We start from the raw sequence: 12,924 nt of genomic DNA on the forward strand, positions 1-12,924 counted from the left end.
TACCTCACTATGTGGGAAGATTTGCATAACGCCGCCCAAATGTTCACGCAAAGAAAGAAGGCGTAACTTTATTGTTACTGCCACCGTCATGTTGTAAAGACGCTGTGTTTCGTTGGAAGTTTGGCCTTCCAAAAGAGGGCACGACTAGAAATCAGTGATTAAGTTGTATTTACAACACTGTTCCAAAAATACCTGTACATATTGTTGTTCATATTGTTCTTCTTGCTTGTCCCTTCTGCAGAAGAGTGATACAGAGTCCCAGGCGAGCTCCGAGCCTCCTGCTCTGAAGAGAAGCACCAGCCAGGACTCAGAGGCCAGCACAGTGGTAGGGCACGGCCATTACAGAGACACTGCCATCCTTTCCCTAAAATACCATCCAGATCATATGTAGTAAATTAAATTAATACTTTTATTCAAAAAGGATGCATTTAATTGGTCTAAAATTAAAGTAAGTACATGTATAAGTTACTTAAGATTTCAGTTTCAAATATGTGATGTTCTTTTGAACTTTACTTTCATCAAAGAATAATAATAGAAAATGTTTCTTAAGCACTGTCAACATATTAGAATGATTTCTGAAGGATGAGGTGACACTGAAGACTGGAGTAATGGCTGCTGAAAATTCAGCTTTCCCTTCACAGCAATAAATTACATTTTAAAATATATTAAATTACGGATATTTTAAATTGTAATAATATTTCACAGTATTGCTGTTATGATTATATTTTGATCAAATAATTGCAGCTTTGAGTAGCAGTCATTTCTCAAGAACATTAAGATATCTTAACAATTCCAAACTTTTAAACATTAGTATAAAAAAATCAGCTTATTGTCATATTGCAGAAAAATCTAAAATCATGCAGATTTTAAACAACTTTTTGATTTTTCATTTTATAATGAACTATCCCATTAAGTAGCTGCATAATCCCTCTTGTTTGTTGTGCTGTTGCTGATCTCTGACCTTGGATCTGTAGGTGAGTAACAGCTCAGGTGAGACGCTGGGTGCGGACAGTGACCTGAGCAGCACTGCTGGAGACGGCCTGACAGGAAGACATGCTCAACATCTCAACCTGTCCCGTGGCACACTGTCTGACAGTGAAATTGAGACCAACCCTGCGACCAGCTCTGTGTTTGTGAGTAGTTCTCTTTGTTTTAGTCATCCTCTTCACCGCATCCAATCAAATGAAAGATAATAAAATAATGAATATGGACAATTGTCAATGTCACACATATAGGGCAAGACTCATAAGCTGAAGCCAGGAGTGAAGGAACCTCTTGGTGTTAATAAGGGAGCACCAGCTCCGCCCCTCGAGGATATTAGCATGAGGATCTATCTGTGTGAGGGGCTGCTGGGTAAGAGTTGATCCTCTTCCTTAATCCATTCAACATTCCTTTACCTCCATTCATTTTGTTTCCTTTCTTCTTCTCTTCTTTCATGTCCGTTCTCACTGCTTTAGTAATCAACTTATTTTTTAATGTCTGTGTTCATTAAAATGATGAGGTATTTCCAAAAGTTGTCTTTGTTGGTTTTCCATAACCTCAGCGTTTTCAAGTTGTAATAACATGTCTGCTGCTCAGAACAACGATTGCAACAGTTTGTTCTGTAAACTCTGCTTATATTCTGATCATTAGAGCTTTGTAAAGTGTTCTGTTAATTTGCTGTTTTTTTGTTTAGCTCCAAATATGTCCTCATATTAACCAGCGTGTGATGAATTTTTAGCTTGCATATCTCTGACAGCACACGGCTTTGCTTCTAACACTAACACTTTCTATGCCTTTTGCTCTGCGGCCACCTCCTTTTCCCTCTCTCTCCTTTTTCTTTTTCTCCTTCTGTTTAATGCTACGAAGGGCGAGATAAAAGCTCAGTTTGGGACCAACTGGAGGATGCTGCCATGGAAACCTTTTCTCTGAGTATGGCTGAACTCTGCCTTTGACCTTTGGGATGTGTGTATTTTGGGATTGTGAAGTTGTAGTATTAGACACTACATGCCTTGCCTCACATCCATACTATGACTGTGTTTAAGTCTTGTATGGAGCATGTAGGGTGTTTTTTTTTTATTTGTGTCTTTTCTAAGAAATTAAATACATTTGAATGTATTGCTGTGTGCATGGTACTGTTTGCATGAAGAGAGAGTTAAAATACACAAGCCAGACAGATCAGATAAGACAACTTTATTTTGTAATTGAATGTGTTTGTGTGAAATCGAGGGGTAATAAAAGCTGCTTGAGAGAATGGGAATGCTGAAACAATAAGCAGATGTATGGAGGCGTGTGTTATCTCTGTGTTAAAATTAATTTCATAAGGTTTGATAGCAAGCTCTATTTTTTACTGCATGCTGCGCAGTTATTGTATGGAGGATGTTTTATTTTAATACTCATTTATTCTAGTTTTTATGACTATGTCTTGAACATCTTACATTTACAATAAACAGTGTTTTATGCTGGCATGTTGAGTTGAAATACTGTTTTACTCAAGTTAAGAGTGAAAATGTGCGTGTATGTGTAGGTAAGGAGCGTTCTACTCTGTGGGATCAGATGCAGTTCTGGGAGGATGCCTACCTGGATGCCGTTATGTTGGAAAGGGAAGGAATGGGGATGGATCAGGGACCACAAGAAATGATTGACAGGTTAGTATGTTCTTTATTAAGTGCCTACATTAGTGTTCACACCGAATCGAAAGCAACACAGAATGAAATGGAAAAACATCCGCATAACTAGTCCAGTATGAATCTCTTTCATTCATAATCCTCTGTTTTCAAAAGTTTACATACTTTACTGATAGCAGAATGCATATTGGTTGTTCACATGCTTTTATACAAATTATACCCATCTGACCGTGCTGAAATGCTTTCACATGTTCTGCTCCGGGAGAATGACAACATATTGGAATGGTTTAAGCTAGAAGCTATTTAGTCATGCTAGGATTCAGATGTAAACTGTGCTGTTGTGTTTGTATTATGTTGTCCAAATACGACTGTGCTGTGGTCTCTCAGGTATCTGTCTCTGGGAGAGCATGACCGCAAGAGACTGGAGGACGATGAGGACAGACTACTGGCCACTCTCCTGCATAACATGATCGCCTACATGCTTATGATAAAGGTATACACGTATATATTTAAGTGAATATGGAGATTTTTAAAGTGAACGGTTCAGTTGTGACATATATTCATTTACATTTATATACAGTACAGTGTATATATACAGGCACTAGCATTCAACAGTTTGGGGTCAGTAATTCATTTTTCTGTAAGAAATCAATGCTTTTATTTGGCAAGGATGCATTAATTTGATCAAAAGTGACAGTAAAGACATTTATAATGTTACAAAAGATTTATGGTTCAAATAACTTAAGTTCTTTTGAACTTTCTGTTCATTAAAGACTACTGGGAAAAAAGCATTATGGCTTCCACAAAAATATTAACTAACATTAATATTAACTCTTACTGTTCTCTAGGTCAATAAAAACGACATCAGGAAGAAGGTACGGCGTCTTATGGGGAAATCTCACATTGGCCTCTCACACAGTCAAGAGATCAATGAAGTCCTGGACCGCCTCGCACATTTGGTTAGAGACGGTTAAATGAAGAGTTACAGCTATTGCATGGAAACCAGTAGCCAAACTTATCAGAATCAGGTTATGAGTGATTGACAGATCGTTTGTTTTGTTGCAGAGTGGCCGGGAGCTTCCCATCAGGCCAAGTGGCAGCCGGCACATTAAGAAGCAGACATTTGTCGTGCATGCTGGGACTGATACAACTGGTGATATCTTTTTCATGGAGGTATGAGTTTTGTGTGGCCGTGTGCCTCATTTAACAAGTCTGCATGAAAACGTATTGTAAATGAGCATTCAGTCCTTCTTTCCTCATCCTCGTGTGTGGTTAGGTGTGTGACGACTGCATCGTCTTGCGCAGTAACATCGGCACGGTCTATGAGCGCTGGTGGTATGAGAAGCTCATAAATATGACCTACTGTCCCAAGACCAAAGTGTTGTGTCTGTGGAGGAGGAACGGTCAAGAAACACAGCTTAACAAGTTCTACACCAAGAAGGTAGGACACACATCAATGTAAAGGCATACTGTAGTACACACACACCACATACTTCAAAATGTGACGGTCTCATTCTCAATTCACAGATTTTATATTGTTTCAGTATAGTCAGTGGAAATTGGAATCAGTCACTGTACTTCTCTTTCTCTGTTCCTGTGTTTTTGTGTGTTAAGTGTCGGGAACTGTACTACTGTGTTAAAGACAGCATGGAGCGTGCTGCCGCACGACAACAAAGCATCAAACCAGGTACATTGTGCATCTTTGTACACAACCATTCAAGAGTTTTGGGTCTGTATGTTTTTTTTTGTTTTGTTTTTTTTTTATAATTTTGAAAGGCTCGTTAGGCTCGTTTATTTGATAAAAAATGACAGTAAACTGTTAAATCCATTTTAAAATTTAATTTATTCCTTGTTGGCTAAGCTGAATTTTCAGCAGCCATTACTCCAGTCTTCAGTGTCACATGATCCTTCAGAAATCATTCTAATATGCTGATTTGGTACTCAAGAAATATTTATTATTATTATTATTATCACTGCTAAAACAGTTGTGCTGCTTAATATTTTTGTGGAAACCAAGAGACTTTTTTTTAGGATTTTTCAAGATGCTGTTCAAAATAGAAATCTTTACGATTGCTTGTAAACAATTTATTGTGTCCTTTCTGAATAAAAAGTATCAATTCTTACTGACCCCAAACTGTTGAACTGTAGTGCATGGGTTTGTAGGGTAAATTAAGTTCAAATGGACTGCTTTTGGCAGTCATCTCAATGAAAGTGGCCCAATTTACTCCTTGTATTATTGGATATATAATATCCCGCTTCTTGTTGCTGGAATAAACAAAGTATTTTTTTTATTTCTCACTGCTATTTGCTTTTTTTCCATGTGTGTAGGTCCAGAGCTGGGAGGCGAGTTTCCAGTACAGGACATGAAAACAGGGGAGGGTGGTCTCCTTCAGGTCACGCTGGAAGGCATCAACCTCAAATTTATGCATAGCCAGGTAGGAGGTATTGCCTTTATCATAACCATGACGAAGTGCTTGCCAGATTCAACACCACCCTTCCTCTCATTCTCATTCTCATTCCATCCAATCCTGTTTCTCTTTTCTGACACTTCTCGTCTGTATTCATCTCATCATCTCTTTTCCTTCCTCTCACTCTTTCTTTCTATTCGTGCCTGTCTTCCTTTGAGATTTTTTTTGGAACAACTGACAAAGTAATAAGAAAATGCGCTAAAAAGTTAAATAATCAAAGTATGAAGCATTTGTTTTGATATTAGACTCTAAAAGAAATTAAAACATGGAAAAGGTCTGTAAGTGTTGTTCCTGAAGAATCTCTTAGAGGAATAGCTGTTTTCTTTTTTTCGTTGTTGTCATTGTTGTTTGGCTATATTTGCTGGCTGTTTGTTTTTGGGTTGCATAATCACAAGCAGAGATTTACTTTTTCAAATGTCAGAACATTCCACCCGCTGTGTGTGTTAGTATGACGTGTTATTGGTCACGGCGCCCAGCTCTGGTCCTTACGGTTTGTGAGTGTGTTGGTGTGATGTCGGTTTGTTGTGGTGTGCCAGAGGTAAGATGTAGAACCTTGTGCAAAACGTATTCAAAATGTACAAAATACATTGTTGGGGAGATTGAAATAATACATTTTCTATTTAAAACCCACTTTAAAACCACTTTAGTGAGTTTTAATTCTAATAAATTGAATTAACCAACTATATAAACATATGCTTTAAACTGTCTCTAATGGGAGACAATCAGGTAATAGTTTTTAATTATACATATTTGATATATTCTACTTGAAGTGATTAAGACCATATGTCCGCGTTCTGCTGCACCTAATATTGCTGTTCTGGGATTATTTAACCTGGTTATTTGTCTCTTGTTACTTTGCTGTTCATAAAGCTCTAATGTGAACTGAACTTATGTATAGAAAACAAAATCCTGGTTTCTGTTTGATTTGAATAAACTCATATCCCATTGAACTCCCTCAAGGAGGAGAAGCAGTAGTTACGGAACACTGAAACTCTGGAAAAGACTGGACCAATTAGGAAACAATGCAAACCTTAAATAAGCGATTTATTTTTTATTTGTTTCCAACATACGTCTTTTGCCTGGGTTATCTTAGGTTATAGTCTTCCACTGCTGTAAGACCTTAAAGGGATAGTTCACCCGTTTACTCACCCTCATGTCGTTCCAGTCCTGTGGGACTTGCTTTCTTCTGTGGAATGTAAAAGAAGATATTTTGAGAAATGTCTGTTTTTTGTCCCAAAAAATGTGAGTCAAATGGTCACCGAAACTGTTCCGTAGAAGAAGGAGCTGGAATGACAGGCTTGGAACTAGATGAGCTTGACTAAATAATAACAAAATATCGCTATAATATGAGGACTTGGGTGCCTCGCTGTGGTTACTAGTCAGTTACTTGAGCTTTTAAAGAGTGCTAAGATGTAAAATGTCAGCAGAGTTAAGCGCTATTGAAATTGTAAAACTTTGAATTTAAAAATCGTTTATGTAGTGTAGTTGTGTGTGTTGTAATGGTTTTGGCACTGTTCTGTTTTGGCTGTAGGCATGTGTGAGGGAGCTGGTCCTCATTGCTGGTGGAGGAGGCATGGAGGGTAATGGGGTGGGAACACATCAGGGATTCAAAACTAACGTAAACATAATGTAAGATATTAACAGCTAATGTACAAAGACTTTGTTCCTTCTGGATGAAATCAGCGGTTGTAGTTTAATACCGTAAGGGTGGGCTCGTAGCACCAGAGGGTGTTTTGTGCTCTTTTTGTCCAATAATAATCCAAACCGTTTCTCTCCCATGCTCTCTCCCACTGCAAGGAGCGGAAGGTACACAACCTCTGCAGTCTTTGCTTTTTAGTGTACCATTTTCATTTACTTTTTCTTTCTTTTCCTTGTACTGTAGCTTTTCTGGCAGACGCCACTTTTTATGTGCTTATTTTTTGATGTCTTTTGTATTATTTTCGCTCTCTTTTTTTTTGGTTTCTTTTTGGTCTGTGTGTCTCTTTTTTTTCTGATGATGGAATTTTCCGTGGATGTCTTTGCATGGGCCTTTTCAGCACGTAGGGGGATCAGTGCCATGATTTCATTCCCACTTTTGGTGCAAATGGTCACAGCTGCAGGGTTTATATTAGCTCTTTAGTCTTAAGTGCTTCAAAAATACATCTGTTATACAAGTCTCCAAGTGCCTCAAGAACACGTCATAAATGAATAGTGTAGAACGAAGGCAGTTCTCCTCTTGGCTGGACAAGTATTGTAAATACACAGTGCATCTTTTGAAAGCGAGACTCTCCTAAGAGCTATGGTGTTGACTTGTTGATTAATTTAATACAATTTAAAAATGACAAAAAATATAGATCTGGGGTTATTTTTACTCTCAAGAATATGAAGACTGCTCAGGTGTTGAAAGTTTCACGGCTCTCCATTTGCGTCACTGGCCCATGTAGTCCTGTCAACATGGAAACTTCTCTTTCTGTGCAGTCATATTTGAGTTCTGATAGCTTCTCAACAGCTTGCTTATCATGTTCTTTCTTCGTTTCTCCCTAGTTTACAGTTACTGTCCAGATTGTCATCTCTTCAGAAAATACTTTTTTTGTTTTCCCACAAGTGTGTGATTGAGTTGGTAACAGTGTGTCCTGTTGTTTTTTTGTTTGTTTTTGTTTGTTTTTAGGTTTTCATAGAGCTGAGTCACATTAAAAAGTGCAATACAGTGAAAGGAGTCTTTGTCCTGGAGGAGTTTGGTAATTACCCCCATTTTGATTCTAGGCCTGTACACAGCAGTAACCCAGTCACATGCAGAGCAGAGAAGTTATCATGTTCAGTACTGTTAGATGTGGCGATCTGAACGACTGTATGAGCTTTAGGAGCAAAGGTTATATATAAGACAGTAGGACCATTGTTTTTAGCTGTTGCTCCTGTAATGCAGTCTGTGAATGACGTTACATGAAACGTAACGCCCAAAATGAACCAGATCCTATCTGCTTGTAGAATCCTGTTCCCCTTGGACCCAAAGCCATTCCATTGGCTGAGACAGTGGTGTATTTATTAATAATATTATATTAATGTTCGAGTTAGAGTATTAACACCAGGGATTGTATATTTAAGAATGTATGCTCATTTCCTCTACTTGTACTTTGCCATCTAGAAATGCTCGCTTAACATTCATCTGTAAAAACACAAATAATGTCATGTAAATTTAATAAAATGTGATCTTTAAACAAATTATGCATTTTTCATACTCTACATGATAATTTTGTGATCCATTCACTATCAATTGAAACAATTGATTTGATTTTTTAGCTCTAAATTCTAGTTATATTTAGTCAAATACTACATAATTTTAATGTCATCTATTTATCGGGTATAACATGAACATACTTATCACAATCTGTTAAAATATTGTTTTTATTATTCACATATCACACTGTATTATAGAAAACATTTAAATCAAACTTTTCCCTCTTTGTGTTTTCAATGCATCTTCAGTTAGCAAGCTAACAGCTTTATGTAGTGTTAACTGGTTAAGAAATGCTCTGTTTATTAGCTAAAACAAGATATCATGATACCTCTGGCATGGAGGAAAAGGATTCTTCCGGTGGATAAGGTCTTGCACGCCATCAGCAGCTTTGAGGAAATGATGCACAGTTCAAGTTCTTTTGTGACGAATGAACCGATCAGCTCCATTTTAGATTGCAGTTGTTTCCTTTGATACATCTTTTGGAGGAGGAGTCATAGGTTTTCATCAAGAATACTGCTTTAAGTGATACTTCAGCCAAAATTGTCAGTCTCCAGAATAGAAGTCTTTATAGAGTTAGATAATAACTAAACCATGTAGAGATTTTAGAGACCGGTGCTTTTGGAGATATGTACAATGAAGGGAGGTGCAGTGTATGAAGTCTCTTCTGTAGTCATAGAGTCGCTCTAGACTGGGTTAGTGCTGTGTCTTTGTGCTTCCTTTTTGTAATCCGCCCCTCATCTTTGCTGCTATGAAAACCTTCATTCTCCAGCAGGTAAAGTGCTGTCACCTTTATCTTTTCTTCTCTTTCTTAACCTGTCCTCCTCATTTAACTCTACATCTGTCATCATCTCGCATACATCCTTTTTCACCACTAATGGCTGTCGACTGCTCATCTGCACTGCACTGCCTTGATGTCAGATGTCGCTTCTCCTACACTCGAGTTCATACACTCATGCCTGTAGTAAAAGTCATTCCACAAGTGATGGAAAACCCCAGCAGACCCCAGATTTCCTTCCAACTTTAACTTTTAATGATATTGCTTTCTTTCTTGCTTTCTCTCTCTCTCTCTCTCTCTCTCTCTCTCTCTCTCTCTCGCTCTCTGATTTCTCCATCTATCCCCCATCTTTTTTCCTCTGGCTTTCTTTCTGCTCCTTGAGCCTGCCTTGATTCAGTTCCCCATTGCATAAGAGTTTCTCAGTCTTGTGGGAAACGTCTACTGATGATAAATCCTGTTCAGTCATATGATCTTTATGAGTGCTGCTCTTCTGCTGCAAGATTCAGTGCTCTGTAGCTCTGTCTGAAATGTGCAGGGGTCAGATATAGATTATTAATATTCATTTGTCATGGGCCTTATGTATGCCTCCCCTTCTCTCTCTCTCTCTCTCTCTCTCTCTCTCTCTCTCTCTCTCTATCTCTGTCTCGATCACTCTTTCTTTCTCTCTGTGTCTGCCCCCTGGCCTTGAATATTTTATATTTGTTATTCCACTGCTGTTGAACTTTTTATTTTGTGTCTTGCACTGGGATTTGCAGTTCCTGAAACTAAAGAAGTGGTGATCCATAAGTACAAGACTCCTATGGTAAGATTTCAGTATTCATAAAGTACTACACAGTAGAGCTGGGTATCAATACAGATTTCCAGATTCAATTAACATGCTCTTAACTTGTTGCAGCATCTGATTTCAATGTTTTTTTTTATATTCCAATAGTAAATATTTTTAAATATCATTAGTCATTTTTCCTGAGTAAGACTACACTTAACAGCTTGAGTCGCATCTTGCAGCATTGACACTGTTATTGAACAGAACTGAATCAATACTGAACTGATTCAAGCTGAATAACATTCAACTTTGTTCCCTTTTGAGGAATTGCTTGTAGCTGAATTGAATTTATGATCTTCATTTGTTTATCTGAACTGAACAAATGCTGAACTGACTCGATCTAAATAATTACACAATTGTCTTTTAAAGCTGCTTTACAGCAGAATCTGAATTGTTGCCATAGTTGAGTTTGCATCATTGATTTTCCTGTTTATCACTATAAAGTTGCTTTGATTCAATATATTGTATAAAGAATATACATATATAACTGTTAACTGTTCTGTCTTGGACAGGCACACCAGATCTGTTACTCGGTGCTCTGCCTCTTCTCCTACATGGCGGCGGTCAAGGGGAAAGAGTCAGAGGGCAAGCCCAAGATGCTGTCCCCTCGTCCACTACCGAGCTAGCACACTTCTCTCCTATGTTTACTTCAACTCCTGAGCTCCCTGCAATACTACTCCTGTTCAATACAAGCTGACACTCCTGCCAAGCTCCTTTTAAAGACCTCTGCTCCTGTACTGATTCAAATGTAGATGCATTCACATATTCTACACTTTCATCCTAAAATAAACAACCTGTTCATATAATGTATCTGATATAATATTCCAGTCTTTGGACACTAAAATGCTGGCATTTCATTCTCATAATATGGACCAACCAGAAGAAGAACAGACTTTGACTACTATTGGTTGACGTCCTCACATTTGTACACTTTTATTTATTTCAATAAGAGGCATTTGGTTGCATGCAGGTCCCATGCGCCGCTCTTGCGAGTTGGCACTAGCATGCAGACATCAGGCAAACGTCTTTCCCCTCTTCAGCCCCCTCTGATATCAGTCAACAGGCTGTGTATTTAATATTTATGTGCTAAGTTGTACTGTAAATTCCAGTCTGTTCTGTCTTTGGTGGGTGAAATGTTCAAGTCTTTGCAATCTAGCGCTGCCACGTATGAGGGGTTTGCCTTAACCGTCCACGACGGAGCAGCTGTCCCATTCGTAAATGTTCCATTCGCCCTCCTCCACCTGCTGTAAGTGGTCTAAGGTCTGTGTATCTCTTTAGCTCAAAAGGCTCAAACTACTGTACTAGTTCTGCTGTAAAGTTCCCTGTCTGTGAACTGCTGTTAAATTTGCATGTCACTTGGGGAAAAAAAATTGATATTTAAAAAAGGAATCTACATCTCTGAAGCAATGCTGAAAAAGCAACTAAAATGTTTAGGAAATACTGTAGTTTGTTTTCTAGATGTGCAATACTATCACTAGTGGGTACCAAGAACAAGTCCAGTCATGTCCTCAGAGTTCATCCACTGTGTGTTCATAATGAGGAGACCAGAGAGCAGATCAGGCATCATGTTTTCTGTTCATTTGTTGTCATTATTTTGACACAGCGATGAAAAAAGGCATTATTAATCTATACTGTTAAATTTGCATGTCACTTGAAAAAAAAAAAAAAAAGAATATTTAAAAAAGGAATCTGTACATCTCTGAAGCAATGCTGAAAAAGCAACTAAAATGTTTAGGAAATACTGTAGTTTGTTTTCTAGATGTGCAATACTATCACTAGTGGGTACCAAGAACAAGTCCAGTCATGTCCTCAGAGTTCATCCACTGTGTGTTCATAATGAGGAGACCAGAGAGCAGATCAGGCATCATGTTTTCTGTTCATTTGTTGTCATTATTTTGACACAGCGATGAAAAAAGGCATTATTAATCTATAAGACAGCTGCACTTGGAGATTGTTTAAATAGTGATGGAAAAGTCTCGTGTCCAAAATGTCCTGTTTGAAGTGTCCTCTTCCTGTTTGTGTGTGTGTCTGTGGAATTGTGTGTGTTTGTGTTAGAAACACAGATGGCAAGAGATTGTGTCTGTTCATAGAGGTGCAGATTTTCTCGTTTCATCTCTTTTTGACTACTAGATTTGGCAGTACAGCTGTCACATTTACATATTTTAATGTTCTTTTATGTTTTGCTCACATTTTTAATAATTTAAATGTATGAAGTGTTGTTTTGCATCTCCATTAAATTGAGTTATTGTATGCAGACTGTAAATGGACTTGAGCCCACTCAGTATTGGTTTAGAGATGTAAATAGCACAAAACTGATTTCCCAGAGTCCAAGTCTCCCAAAACGGATGTTTTGAGTTGGACAGTGGATCAGGTCTGTTGTTTGAAAGTGTGAGAGAGATACAGTTGCACATTATTTGGGCTTTCATTTTAGCCTATTGTTTAGAACAAGAGGGAAAGGAAAAAAATGGAGACATGGATGTAAATATTTCAGCATTTAAAAATATTTATAGAACCTGTACAGCTTTGGCAATATGGAAATAAAAGATGTCCAACCCGATTTTGTGACTGTGCATATTGTTACTGCATGAATTACAATTATTATTCAGCTGTCACAGAATACATTTTTTATTTATTAAGGGATTTGCCTCTTAGAATTTTTTTCTGACCATATAAAAACTAAGTTTATTGTGCTTTTAAAAAGCCACTTGTCAAATACTTTAAATGGATAACTAACTATAAAATCATCAAATAGAAATGTAACATTGTCATAACACAATAATCACCACTATAAATTTTGTTTTTATATATATATATATATATATATATATTACTATATTAGCAGCATATTCAAAAACTGTCCCAGCAGATGTATAACCACAGCCTGTGAGTTTTTGAGTACATGCATGAATGAAAAAGAAATGTGACATCTCTGTATATTATAAATGTATTTTACTGGCATTTTGGAAAAAAAGAATCTCTGTCAGTGTCCTCCTAAATCATTGAAACACTTCAACTCCAGCATATTTTTTTTTTTATAA

At 37.5% G+C, this 12,924-nt stretch overlaps 1 protein-coding gene across 16 annotated transcripts in view; it reads left to right on the top strand.

Annotated features, from left to right (window-relative positions):
• LOC107663951 (MAP kinase-activating death domain protein-like) overlaps window positions 1-11,256 on the top strand; it is a 39,548-nt gene extending 28,292 nt beyond the window's left edge. For 8 of the 16 annotated variants that reach the window (XM_016454361.1, XM_016454373.1, XM_016454364.1 and 5 more), the window contains 15 exons: window positions 242-325; window positions 975-1,133; window positions 1,236-1,353; window positions 1,849-1,911; window positions 2,507-2,627; window positions 2,994-3,099; window positions 3,455-3,565; window positions 3,672-3,779; window positions 3,883-4,047; window positions 4,221-4,293; window positions 4,935-5,041; window positions 6,872-6,880; window positions 7,722-7,791; window positions 9,819-9,865; window positions 10,399-11,256. In XM_016454361.1, coding sequence (XP_016309847.1) covers window positions 242-325; window positions 975-1,133; window positions 1,236-1,353; window positions 1,849-1,911; window positions 2,507-2,627; window positions 2,994-3,099; window positions 3,455-3,565; window positions 3,672-3,779; window positions 3,883-4,047; window positions 4,221-4,293; window positions 4,935-5,041; window positions 6,872-6,880; window positions 7,722-7,791; window positions 9,819-9,865; window positions 10,399-10,512 — 1,455 coding nt within the window. In that variant the 3' untranslated portion in view covers window positions 10,513-11,256. The remainder of the gene's footprint in view (window positions 1-241; window positions 326-974; window positions 1,134-1,235; window positions 1,354-1,848; window positions 1,912-2,506; window positions 2,628-2,993; window positions 3,100-3,454; window positions 3,566-3,671; window positions 3,780-3,882; window positions 4,048-4,220; window positions 4,294-4,934; window positions 5,042-6,871; window positions 6,881-7,721; window positions 7,792-9,818; window positions 9,866-10,398) is intronic. The other 8 variants (XM_016454369.1, XM_016454372.1, XM_016454362.1 and 5 more) reach the window with 7 other exon arrangements.
• Window positions 11,257-12,924: the final 1,668 nt, after the last annotated feature.

Source organism: Sinocyclocheilus anshuiensis, unplaced genomic scaffold, assembly GCF_001515605.1.
Source record: "Sinocyclocheilus anshuiensis isolate Anshui unplaced genomic scaffold, SAMN03320099.WGS_v1.1 scaffold2129, whole genome shotgun sequence".
Taxonomy (NCBI): domain Eukaryota; kingdom Metazoa; phylum Chordata; class Actinopteri; order Cypriniformes; family Cyprinidae; genus Sinocyclocheilus; species Sinocyclocheilus anshuiensis.